Raw genomic sequence first — 12,995 nt, 5'->3', positions numbered from 1 at the left:
TGTACAAGAATAGTGTGACAGCAGTGAGATGTGCATTCGGAATGAGAGACTCTTTCAAGGTGGAGGTGGGATTACACCAAGGATCAGCTCTGAGTCCTTTCTTGTTTGCAGTGGTGATGGACAGGTTGACGGATGAGATCAGACAGGAGTCCCCATGGACTATGATGTTTGCAGATGACATTGTGATCTGTAGTGAGAGTAGAGAGCAAGTTGAGTCTAGTCTGGAGAAGTGGAGATATGCTTTGGAGAGAAGGGGAATGAAAGTCAGTAGAAGCAAGACTGAGTACATGTGTGTGAATGGGAGGGAGCCCAGTGGAATAGTGCAGTTACAAGGAGTAGAAGTGGTGAAAGTAGATGAGTTTAAATATTTGGGGTCAACTGTTCAAAGTAATGGAGAGTGTGGTAGAGAGGTGAAGAAGAGAGTGCAGGCAGGGTGGAGTGGGTGGAGAAAGGTGGCAGGAGTGATTTGTGACCGAAGATTATCAGCAAGAGTGAAGGGGAAAGTTTACAAAACAGTAGTGAGACCAGCTATGTTGTATGGTTTAGAGACGGTGGCACCAACAAAAAGACAGGAGGCAGAGCTGGAGGTGGCAGAGCTGAAGATGTTGAGATTCTCTTTGGGAGTGACAAGAATGGACAAGATTAGGAATGAACATATCAGAGGAACAGCTCAGGTGGGACGGTTTGGAGACAAAGTCAGAGAGGCGAGATTGAGATGGTTTGGACATGTGCAGAGGAGGGACCCAGGGTATATAGGGAGAAGGATGCTGAGGATGGATCCACCAGGCAGGAGAAGAAGAGGGAGACCAAAGAGGAGGTTCATGGATGTGCTGAGAGAGGACATGCAGGTGGTTGGTGTGACAGAGGAAGATACAGAGGACAGGGTGAGATGGAAATGATTGATCTGCTGTGGCGACCCCTAACGGGAACAGCCGAAAGACAAAGAAGAAACATGGGAGCGCTTTGGCTGTGTGGATTTTTGCTTTAATATTTGTTACAAAGATGAACATTTTTTTCAAGGCCAGGAAAAGAAAGTTACGGGTCATTCCAGGGTCTTAAACTACCTTGTTAGGCTTTTGACTGGGGCTGAGCTAAAAGCCTTGAAAAAGAACTGTGTTGCACAGCTTCTTGGGTGTGCCGGCTCTTTGTAACTCCAGTGGAAGTAATTTTGCAATGTGGTGCAGCCTTGCTTTGTGAAATACAGACACCACTCAATTCCAAAGAATTGTGAAACTAAAGTGCATAACAAGTGGATGGAAATGCACACAGATGCACTCTTCCTTTTGCCGCATTAATGAAAATTTGCTTGAGTTGCGATACTAGTTGGATGGAAACACAGCTAATGAGAGAGAGTACCAGTTCCTGCTGTAATAACTTACATGTAAGTACCATTTATTATTATTTATGACATAATATTCAAAATAGTAAAATAACCAAAATTATTGTTCAGTCGTAATTGTGAAAGGTAATCCCACGTGATCTGGTGTCTATACTGCGCCAGTTATTGCAACCGTAAGTAGCACAAAATACCAGCAAATTTGCTCACTCTCCATTGACTCTGGTTGACTCTGGTGCGAGCCTAATGTGAAGAGACCCATCCAATATGGCGGCGACACCGGATTATGTTGCAGCAAGTTATGAGGCATCTATGTATATAATGTCTATGGACTTTACTCTGTCACTGGGGACACAGGATGCACCACGGTCATCTCACGTGGATGTTGTTGAATTTCTTCTCCTGACTCACAGACGTGGTCCATATCTCGCTGTAGACGAGGATGCTGAGCATGCATGCCTTGTAGATGTACAGTTTTGTCTTCTCAGTGATACGAGAGTTATTCCAGACTCTCTGTTTCAGTCTGGCCATAGCTGCTGTGGCCTTGGCGATCCTACCTCAGTATCACTGAATAGCAAGCTGGAGATAGTGGATTCAAGATAGATAGTTATCCACAATCTCTAGGTTGTGCCCATCTGTGGCAGCTTTTGGAAGAGGGTCTGTGCCATGATGTTTGTCTTATTCAGATTGACGATCAGTCAAACCTCTGTGCATGTATGAGAGAGGCGGCAAATAAGCTGCTGCAGGCTGTCTTCCATGTGTGATACCAAGGCTGCATCACCAGGGAAAAGCATCTCTTTGAGATGGCCAGTATTAAACAGTTTGCAATCAGCCCTGGTGTGAATATAGTCGGCACCCTCTCTGCAGTCACTGAAGGCATACTAGAGGAACACAGAGAAGAAAACATCAGAGTGCAGTGAAAGTCTGCTGCCTTGCTTTACCCCACTGCTGTGACTGGGAAGGCCTCAGATGTTGCACCACTGAAGCCAACTGGGTCATTCCATCTCAAGTCACTCAGAGGGAAAAGTTGGCAGTTTTGGTGTATCTAGTGTGATCTGCCTTCCACAAAGGCCTCAAAACGGTAGAAAACCCAAAATTTTACATCTGTGATTAGTTCAAAATCAAAGAAATATACTAGCTATGGCTATAGAACTTTTTGTATGATGATTTGTAATATAATGGACCATATTTACACATTTAAATAATACACCAAGTTGTTTTAACAAAATTTCTAGTTGTTAAAAACTGGTAATTTTGAAAAAGTGTCAAAATTTGCAATTTTCATCACTCCAGATGCCAGTGTGGACAGTTGACTATCATATGCATATATTTACCATATATTCTGCCACAAGTTCCCAATCTCTACACCAAAAGGTAGCCAGGCATGAGCAGTTTCAAAGCTGTGAGGCATATAGGGAGCTCATTATTAATGTGCAAAGTTGGTAGAAAACACCATTTTCATGATATATGGAAAAATTCACAAAAATTTACAAAGGCTGTAACTTCAAAAGTTTTCAAGATACAGACCTAATATTTGTAATTTCATCTTAATTTTGGAATGTGATTAACATAGAAATTTGACAGAATAAAGCTGAGGGGTGGCCTGGGAATTTTTTTCAACACTGGGTGATTTTAAATGGAATGACCCAACTGTACTTGGCATATTATCATGGAGTGAGTGACATGATGACCACAAGAAGCTGAGGAGGACAGTCAGTCTTCTATAGAACCTGGAAGGGTTCTCTCCAGCTGACCATGTCAAATGCATTTGTTAGATCTATAAAGGCAATGTAGGTGGACATCTGCTGCTCCTGACACATTTCCTGCAGCTGGTATAGTGAGAAGACCATATATACTGTTGACGAGCCAGCTCAGAAGCTACACTGGGCTCCTGGGTAGATGCAGGAGAATAGGGTTGGCAGGTGCACCAAAGCAACATGGGCAAATGCCTTGTTAATGACAGTCAAAATGGAGATACCCCAATTATTATTTCACTCTCTGCACTCTCCTTTGTTTCTATATAATGTGATGATGTGTCACATGTCCTGGGTGATATAATGCTAGTCCCAACAGAGGCACAAGAGATCTATTCAGGACAGTGTCAGTGACTACTTTGGGTTGCATGCCACTCAAAGTAATGCTTAACCCAATGCTGCAGCTGCTTTCCCTGATCTATGATGATTTCACCTGTCTTGGAGCTGAGAGGGGCAGTTTTAGAGGTAGAGGTGCCAATTGCCTTCTTGATGCCTTCATAAATCCCTCTTGCACATCCTGTGTCTTCAGCCATCTGTATGCTACTGCAAAGGTTCAACCAGTAGGTCTTTGTGGAGCAGTGGGCAGTCTGACAGGTGAGTTTCCTGGCAGTCCCGAGGGTTACCATTGTACTGGGGCTTGGCACAGCCTTGTAAGCCAGGGGGGCTTTCCTCTTTGCCTTGGTCATGAGTTACAATTCCTTTGAGTGGGCCTCATATCAGTCAGCATGTTTGATGTTCTTTGCATATTGTGATGATGGCTGATTTGTACACAGAGTTTTGGAGTTGGGACCATTTGGAGTTAGTGCTGGAAAACACATTAGGAACACTAGTGGGGGAACTGGTTCAGATGCCGACCACCCAACCATGTGGCAAGTTGTACTGGTTTAGAGTGTTAACAGTAGCAGTAAAAATACTAACCCTGACCTGGCTATAGTTTTGAGTACTCACTTCCATTTCTGTTATTTATATTGAGTTTCACATCTCCTGCTATTGAGTCATAATAAATATTACATTACTTCTCCTGCCCATATGAAACTAATTTCATCTAATAAGGACTATAAACTCATTATATCTTTTAATGATTAATTCCATTGTTGTGGTGAGTCGGGAAAGTGCTCTTTGTCAAAACAAGTCATGTTGACGTGTTGATGTACATGCGCTCGGGCCCAGAACTTGTAGTGCAGTGTGAGCATGGTCCATGGCAACAGGGCCTAGCATGAGTACACCCTCAATGTCATGTTTGGTTTTGTTGTCTCTCATTTGTTTCAGGCACAAACGTACGTTCAAGGTCTTCCTGTGCAGAAAAAGAAAAACTTCAAGGATGTCTTTCATTCCATGGATGCAGATGGTTTGTCATATTGCCTTGTCTTCCACCCATTCATCCATTTTCTGAATCTGCTTATTGCTGTTGCATTCGGTGAGAGGTGGGGTACACCCTGGGCACGCAGCCAGTCTGACGCAGAGATGACAGACAGCCAAGGTTTAAACCTGCAAATATTTATGTCTTGACTGTAACTTCCACCCAGCCTGAAGGAGCACATAGTGTTAAACAAGCATTGTTCCTAATTTCCACTCGACAAAGTTGTGGTTTTCCCATGCACTTGTCTATGCACCCATGTGTGTGTCTAAATAAAAATTGTGCGGATATTTGCCATGTAAATTGAATGTGATTGTTAGGATTCAGAAAGCATTTGAACCATAGACCAGCAATCCTCTCTTCTAGTCTTGCACAGTCTATTGTGCTGAAATGTGCAGTTGTCAGAATGTCTCATAAGATGGGTCCACAATACACATACACACTGCACACAGTGTGGCTTGGATACAGACTGTATACTGGACAACCAGTGACATCAGCCATAAGTTTTCTGAAGAGTGGATTTCAAGTTCAAATTGTGTAACTCGTTGTCACCATCTTGGCAGTGTTACTGTTGCTTAAGTCCTGGCCAACACATAAATGGGTAAAGATGTGGCGTGTGGGCAGAATCATGCACAATTTAGGCAGGGTGAATGAAGCCCAAACCCACCTCATCTCAGAGTTACCGAACAAGCTAAAGCTAGCATGCTACCCTTGCTTTGAGTGTTTTATGAACATATTTCTGTGAACTGGGTGGTGATTTTCATAATGGGTGGCTTAGGAGCAAGTATTATTAGTGTCATTATTATATATTATATTGTTGGACAGCACCGTGGCTTAGAGGTTAGCACTGTTGCCTTGCAGCAAGAAGGTCATGGGATCAATTCCCACCTGTGGCCTTTCTGTGCGGAGTTTGCATGTTCTCCCCATGTTTGTGTGGGTTCTCTCCAGGTGCTCCGGCTTCCTTCCACATCCAAAGACATGCAGGTTTGGTGGATTGGAAACTTTAAAAATTGTCTGTAGGTGTGCGTGTGGGTGTGACTGTGTTTGTTTGTCTATATGTGGCCCTGTGACAGATTCACATCCTGTGTCCAGGGTGTACCCAGCCTCACACCCTATGACCCTTAATTGGAGTAAGCAGTTGAAGATGAGTGAGTGTATATTATGTTATTTATATTACATTATGTTATTAGTACAGTGGTCCCTCGTTTATCGCGGGAGTCACGTTCTGAAAATAACCCGCAATAGGCAAAATCCGCGAAGTAGTCAGCGTTAGTTTTTTACAATTATAGATGTTTTAAGGCTATAAAGCCCCTCACTACACACTTTATACACTTTTCTCAAGCAGGTATTAACATTTTCTTACTTTTCTCTCCTGTGTAAACACTCTCTTTTTTCTTCTGGGCGAGAAGATTATAAACAGACACACGCAGAACAAAATGCGCGTGCTCTCCCGTCGCTCACTGCCTCCAGGGTTTGGATGTGGGACCTGCAAAGACTCCAAGTCGCGGCCACACACCAGACAGGGGGGTGGCGTGAGTGGCCCGCTGCGGCGTTTACCGAGCCCACAGACTCACTAAGCGCATCAGAGGCAGTGAGAGCAATCGCGGTGATGCCGACCGGTGCCGCGACCGTCCGGCCTGATAAGGACACAGAACACAATGTGCTGTTTAAAAAAAAAAAAAGAATATGCAAAATTGCACTGAAAAAAATCCGCGAAACTGCGAGGCCACGAAAGGTGAACCGCATTTTCCTTTCCCCTGATGGCTGGGGCACCTAGATAAATAAGAGGATTCAGCTATATAAACTTTTCACATGGTTTGAAACAAAATTGTAGACTGTTGTCTAAGAATCTAAAATTGTAGATTCTTATACATACAGTAGTGTTCAGAATAATAGTGCTATGTGACTAAAAATATTAATTCAGGTTTTGAGTATGTTTCTTATTGTTACATGGTAAACAAGGTACCAGTAGCTTCATTAGATTCTCACAAATCCAACAAGACCAAGCATTCATGATATGCACACTCTTAAGGCTATGAAATTGGGCTATTAGTAAAAAAAGTAGAAAAGGGGGTGTTCACAATAATAGTAGCATCTGCTGTTGACACTATAAACTCAAAACTATTATGTTCAAAGTGCTTTTTTAGCAATCTGTGAATCACTAAACTAGTATTTAGTTGTATAACCACAGTTTTTCATGATTTCTTCACATCTGTGAGGCATTAATTTTGTTGGTTTGGAACCAAGATTTTGCTCATTTACTAGTGTGCTTGGGGTCATTGTCTTGCTGAAACACCCATTTCAAGGGCATATCACCCCAATAGAGCGCTTCGCTCTCAGACTGCAGGCTTACTTGTAGTTCCTAGGGTTTGTAAGAGTAGAATGGGAGGCAGAGCCTTCAGCTTTCAGGCTCCTCTCCTGTGAAACCAGCTCCCAATTCAGATCAGGGAGACAGACACCCTCTCTACTTTTAAGATTAGGCTTAAAACTTTCCTTTTTGCTAAAGCTTATAGTTAGGGCTGGATCAGGTGACCCTGAACCATCCCTTAGTTATGCTGCTATAGACGTAGACTGCTGGGGGGTTCCCATGATGCACTGTTTCTTTCTCTTTTTGCTCTGTATGCACCACTCTGCATTTAATCATTAGTGATCGATCTCTGCTCCCCTCCACAGCATGTCTTTTTCCTGGTTCTCTCCCTCAGCCCCAACCAGTCCCAGCAGAGGTCTGCCCCTCCCTGAGCCTGGTTCTGCTGGAGGTTTCTTCCTGTTAAAAGGGAGTTTTTCCTTCCCACTGTAGCCAAGTGCTTGCTCACAGGGGGTCGTTTTGACCGTTGGGGTTTTACATCATTATTGTATGGCCTTGCCTTACAATATAAAGCGCCTTGGGGCAACTGTTTGTTGTGATTTGGCGCTATATAAAAAAAAAAAAATTGAATTGATTGATTGATGTCCTCTTCAGCATAAGGCAACATGACCTCTTCAAGTATTTTGACATATCCAAACTGATCTCTTTAGGCCAGTTGATGTGTTCTTTGGCAAATTGTAACCTCTTTTGCACATGTCTTTTATTTAGCAGAGGGACTTTGCGGGGGATTCTTGCAAATGAATTAGCTTCACACAGGCATCTTCTAACTGTCACAGCACTTACAGGTAACTCCAGACTGTCTTTGATCATCCTGGAGCTGATCAATGGGTGAGCCTTTGCCATTCTGGTTATTCTTCTATCCATTTTGATGGTTGTTTTCCATTTTCTTTCACGCGTCTCTGGTTTTTTTTGTCCATTTTAAAGCATTGGAGATCATTGTAGATGAACAGCCTATAATGTTTTGCACCTGCGTATAAGTTTTCCCCTCTACAATCAACTTTTTAATCAAACTACGCTGTTCTTCTGAACAATGTCTTGAACATCCCATTTTCCTCAGGCTTTCAAAAAGAAAAGCATGTTCAACAGGTGCTGGCTTCATCCTTAAACAGGGGACACCTGATTCACACCTGTTTGTTCCACAGAATTGACGAACTCACTGATTGAATGCCACACTACTATTATTGTGAACACCTGCTTTTCTACTTTTTTTTTTTTTTTTTATTAATAGCCCAATTTCATAGCCTTAAGAGTGTGCATATCATGAATGCTTGGTCTTGTTGGATTTGTGAGAATCTACTGAATCTACTGGTACCTTGTTTCCCATGTAACAATAAGAAATATACTCAAAACCTGGATTAATCTTTTTAGTCACATAGCACTACTATTATTTTGAGCATTACTGTATGTATAAGAATCTGTGGTTTGAAACTAAACCATATTATAAACACTAATCATGCACTTTAATGTTAAATAAAAAATAAATGTCATTCAGTAACAGTCCACGTCCCAAATGTCACAGGAGAGGGACGGTTGGAGCGTGAGATCAACAGATGGATCAGTGCAGCGTCTGCAGTGATGCAGTCGCTGTATTGGGCTGTCGTGGTGAAGAGAGAGCTCAGCAGGGGGGCAAAGCTCTCGATTTACGATCGATCTCTGTTCCGACCCTCACCTATGGTCATGAGATTTGGCTCATGCCCGAAGAGATAGAGATAGGGTGAGGAGCTCGGAGTCGAGCCGCTGCTCCTCCATGTTGAAAGGAGCCAGCTGAGGTGCCTTGGGCATCTTTATCGGATGCCTCCTGGACGCCTCGCTGGACGCTTCGCTGGAGAGGTGTTTTGGGCATGTCCCATTGGAAGGAGGCCCCAGGGAAGACCCAGGACACGCTGGAGGGACTACGTCTGGCTTGGGAACACCTTGGGGTTCCCCCGGAGGAGCTGTGGGAGGTGTGTATGGATCGGGAGGTCTGGGCAGCTTTGCTTGAGCTGCTGCCCCCAACCTCAGATGAAGCGGAAGAAAATGGATGGATGGATGGATGGATGTCATTCAGTCTGAACCAAAGTGCAAGACAGCACACATGATAAAGTGCATGACTGTAAATTTCCAGTTTAAAAAGACTGAACAGTTTGTACCTTATCGTGAAAATTACTGCAGGCAATAAATCTCCACACTTTATTCATTCAAGAATTTGCAGCCATATTTTAAATGCCAGCTGAAACAGCTTCACCCTTGCACAGCCATTCACTTTGGATGTTGAACAGTCTTCACACACTGCACATATTTATACCTTAAATTCACAACACTGATCCTCTGATTCAAATGGTGTGCTTAATTTTTTTCTACACCCTGTTGCTCCAGAGTTATATTTTTTCCTTGGCAGGGGCATGCACTCTGAGAGTGCTGTAATTTATTTAGAACCTAAAACCATTACATTGATGTGCAGATTCCAACTGCATGCTTAATTTTTTTCTTTACCCAGTGATTCCCAACATAAGTGTTGCAAACAGCCAGTAAGCACACCTTTTATTTACAATATAAAAAGATGTTTTCACTTTGATGTGTTCAGCTGTTGACCTTCTGGAGGGAATGTTGGTGCTGGACCCAGAGACGAGGCTGACCGCAGCGCAGGGGCTGTTACACCCCTTCCTGTCTGAGTATCATGACTTAGAGAGCGAACCAGACTCGAAGCCTTACGACGATTCCTTTGAGAGCCTGGAGCTCGCTGTGGAAGAATGGAAAAGTAAGTGAGGCTAAAGGTGCACTGCCACTTGTATGACTTTCATGCACTTGCACGACCTGTGTCATGCAGGGGAGTAACCTCCTCTTTAATGGGTGTAGACTAAACGTGAGAGGGGCGCCGGTGCGTGCAATTGCGCAAAGAGAATTTTGAGATGTACGAAAAATCCTTCACGCATAAATGTTGTGCTACGTGGTGCAATCTGCTCACCAACACAACATGCAGCTCGTCAAGTGGAGTAAAGAAGTGAACAGAGTGATTGTGTCAGTGGATTGCATCAGAGCGCAGCTCATCTGAAGGATTAAAACAAGCCATGACAATGTAAACATGACAAATAATTACGTTTTAAGATGGCTCCAAATGCTTTTTCCAGCTCATTCAGTGCTCCGAACAGCATTGCTGCAGCGGTCCTCTGTGATTCAGGAAGCGATTAGAGCTGTTTTCAACAGACAATTTACAGAGAAAATTATTAATCCGCTACGAAATAATTATTTTACAACTACGCAGTGTCCAGTGCAGCGCGCGTGGCAGGCAGTGGAACAAAGCATGGCATCCAGCTGGGAACACAGCGGGTGGGATCATCACGATGACGTGCGTGCAAGTGCGGGCATCAAAGTCATGCAAGTTTCAGCACAGTTTAAGTAGAAGACAGTGGAGGTAACTGGTAAAACAAGATTTGAAGCATTGGAAACTGTATATAAAACACAGAGAATTGATTTGCCTGAGGAAAAAACAGTAATTCTTTCTTTCTTTCTTTCTTTCTTTCTTTCTAATTAGGTCTTATTCACATGGAAATTATGACGTTTGACCCCAACAACCCCAATAAGACTGCCATGTAGGACACTGAGATTCACTGGCGTCCTCGAGTGTAGTGTAACGTGTATAATCATACACAAAAGCATGCATATGAACATGGTTCACTATGCATTTGCAGTTGTTCAAGTGACATGACATTTAAAACATTAATACAGCAGAAACTACTTTGTATGTAAAGACGTGAAAGGTCATTTATACTCCGCTTAGTATGTAAATCTGTCCATCCATTTCACACAGTTTAACCATCATGGCCCATGCATTTCTACAAGTTCCTTTGTTTTGGCATAGACACTGCAGACCTCCTTGAACTTTTTGTGACAACTTCAGTCGTGATGAAGGTGGAGGAAAGTATCATAATGTTTTGATTGGATTGTTCATGGTCTTCTTTGCTTTGGGGCAATTTCTCACTTGAAACTTCCTTGCACTTTCCCCACCATTATGAATACACAGACTGTGGACAGAATGTTCCGTCTATCTCTGTATTTAATGTTGAGCATAAATGAGCCCTTTTTGCTTCTTGTACAGAGAATTAAGCAACACTTCCTCTGTGTGTGTTGTAATCTGAGCTTTTCTGTTCCTTGCTGGTTTGTGTGTGAATGTTTACTGTTTGTGAGTCTCTCCCTGTGAAACAATGCTGATATGCACAGTGGGGACATGGGACTCCCAGTGTTTTGACTGATGGGTACCCTATTGTTTCCAAAGTGAGAGTGAATATGCATTGATCGTACTGCACATCACACACACCTCAAGACAGCCCGTAGTATTTGGACACATGGTTGAAGTCTCCAAAAAGTTTCAAAATGACAGGATACTGTGCATATGGATGCAAAAAAAAAAAAAAAAAAAAAAAAAGGATTTTAAAATAGATGTAAAATATACAAGTTTCCTATAGATAAAGACAGGAGAAAAATATGATGGAAAGCAGCTCATGTCACTGTCAGGAAAATTCATGTTCATTCTTATACAGGGCGTGTAGACCCTACTCTTCAAGATTTTAGATTAGATTAGATTAGATGATAGAATTTTATTAATTTCCTGGGAAGACTCCCTCTGGCAGGACTCCCTCGGGACTCCCTCCAGCAGCATTGTATCGCAGCACACAGGTTAAGAAGCACACAGAGTATCAAAAGTGAAAGTTAAAAAAAAAATTGCATATATATGTATATGTGTATATGTACATATGTATATGTGTATATGTACATATGTATATGTGTATATGTACATATGTATATGTGTATATGTACATATGTATATGTGTATATGTACATATGTATATGTGTATATGTACATGTGTATATGTGTATATGTACATATGTACATATATATGTATATGTGTATATGTATGTATAGTGTTGGCTCTCACTGTGGTATTGTATCACTTCCTGTTCCGGAGCACAGCGGTGTTTTTCTGTATCTGTTAGCTGTTTAATCTGCGCAGTTAGATTGATCTAGTTATCTAGATTACGATTTGTTTCCCAGTGTAATCTTTACGTGCCTTAACTAAAGCACTCCTTCTGCTGAATCACCTCTAAATTATTTACACATTATTCACTTTGCGTGTTTTTAGGAATCCGCTAGCTTAGCGTAGCTACTAGCTCTTAGCCGATTTAGCATGGCGGCTTCTCCTGTCTCTCCCGCACTTTTCTGCTCTGGGTGTGAAATGTTTAGTTATTCCTCGGCCTCCTTTAGCAGTAACGGTACTTGTAATAACTGTAGCTTATTCGTAGCTTTGGAGGCCAGGCTGGGCGAATTGGAGACTCGGCTCCGCACCGTGGAAAATTCTACAGCTAGCCAGGCCCCTGTAGTCGGTGCGGACCAAGGTAGCTTAGCCGCCGTTAGTTACCCGCTGGCAGATCCCGAGCAGCCGGGAAAGCAGGCTGACTGGGTGACTGTGAGGAGGAAGCGTAGCCCTAAACAGAAGCCCCGTGTACACCGCCAACCCGTTCACATCTCTAACCGTTTTTCCCCACTCGACGACACACCCGCCGAGGATCAAACTCTGGTTATTGGCGACTCTGTTTTGAGAAATGTGAAGTTAGCGACACCAGCAACCATAGTCAATTGTCTTCCGGGGGCCAGAGCAGGCGACATTGAAGGAAATTTGAAACTGCTGGCTAAGGCTAAGCGTAAATTTGGTAAGATTGTAATTCACGTCGGCAGTAATGACACCCGGTTACACCAATCGGAGGTCACTAAAATTAACATTGAATCAGTGTGTAACTTTGCAAAAACAATGTCGGACTCTGTAGTTTTCTCTGGGCCCCTCCCCAATCAGACCGGGAGTGACATGTTTAGCCGCATGCTCTCCTTGAATTGCTGGCTGTCTGAGTGGTGTCCAAAAAATGAGGTGGGCTTCATAGATAATTGGCAAAGCTTCTGGGGAAAACCTGGTCTTGTTAGGAGAGACGGCATCCATCCCACTTTGGATGGAGCAGCTCTCATTTCTAGAAATCTGGCCAATTTTCTTAAATCCTCCAAACCGTGACTATCCGGACTTGGGACCAGGAAGCAGAGTTGTAGTCTTACACACCTCTCTGCAGCTTCTCTCCCCCTGCCATCCCCTCATTACCCCATCCCCGTAGAGACGGTGCCTGCTCCCAGACTACCAATAACCAGCAAAAATCTATTTAAGC

General features: G+C 43.1%; 1 protein-coding gene across 1 annotated transcript in view; it reads left to right on the top strand.

Annotated features, from left to right (window-relative positions):
- Positions 1-11,214, top strand: part of zgc:171775 (STKc_p38 domain-containing protein) — a 62,113-nt gene extending 50,899 nt beyond the window's left edge. The window contains exons 10-12 of the mRNA XM_034172187.1: positions 4,360-4,438; positions 9,376-9,549; positions 10,324-11,214. Of these exons, the coding sequence (XP_034028078.1) occupies positions 4,360-4,438; positions 9,376-9,549; positions 10,324-10,385 (315 nt within the window). The 3' untranslated portion in view covers positions 10,386-11,214. The remainder of the gene's footprint in view (positions 1-4,359; positions 4,439-9,375; positions 9,550-10,323) is intronic.
- The last annotated feature ends 1,781 nt before the right edge of the window (positions 11,215-12,995 follow it).

Source organism: Thalassophryne amazonica, chromosome 6, assembly GCF_902500255.1.
Source record: "Thalassophryne amazonica chromosome 6, fThaAma1.1, whole genome shotgun sequence".
NCBI lineage: Eukaryota > Metazoa > Chordata > Actinopteri > Batrachoidiformes > Batrachoididae > Thalassophryne > Thalassophryne amazonica.
The sequence above is the reverse complement of the archived record's forward strand: the minus strand, read 5'-3'. Positions and strand labels throughout refer to the sequence as shown.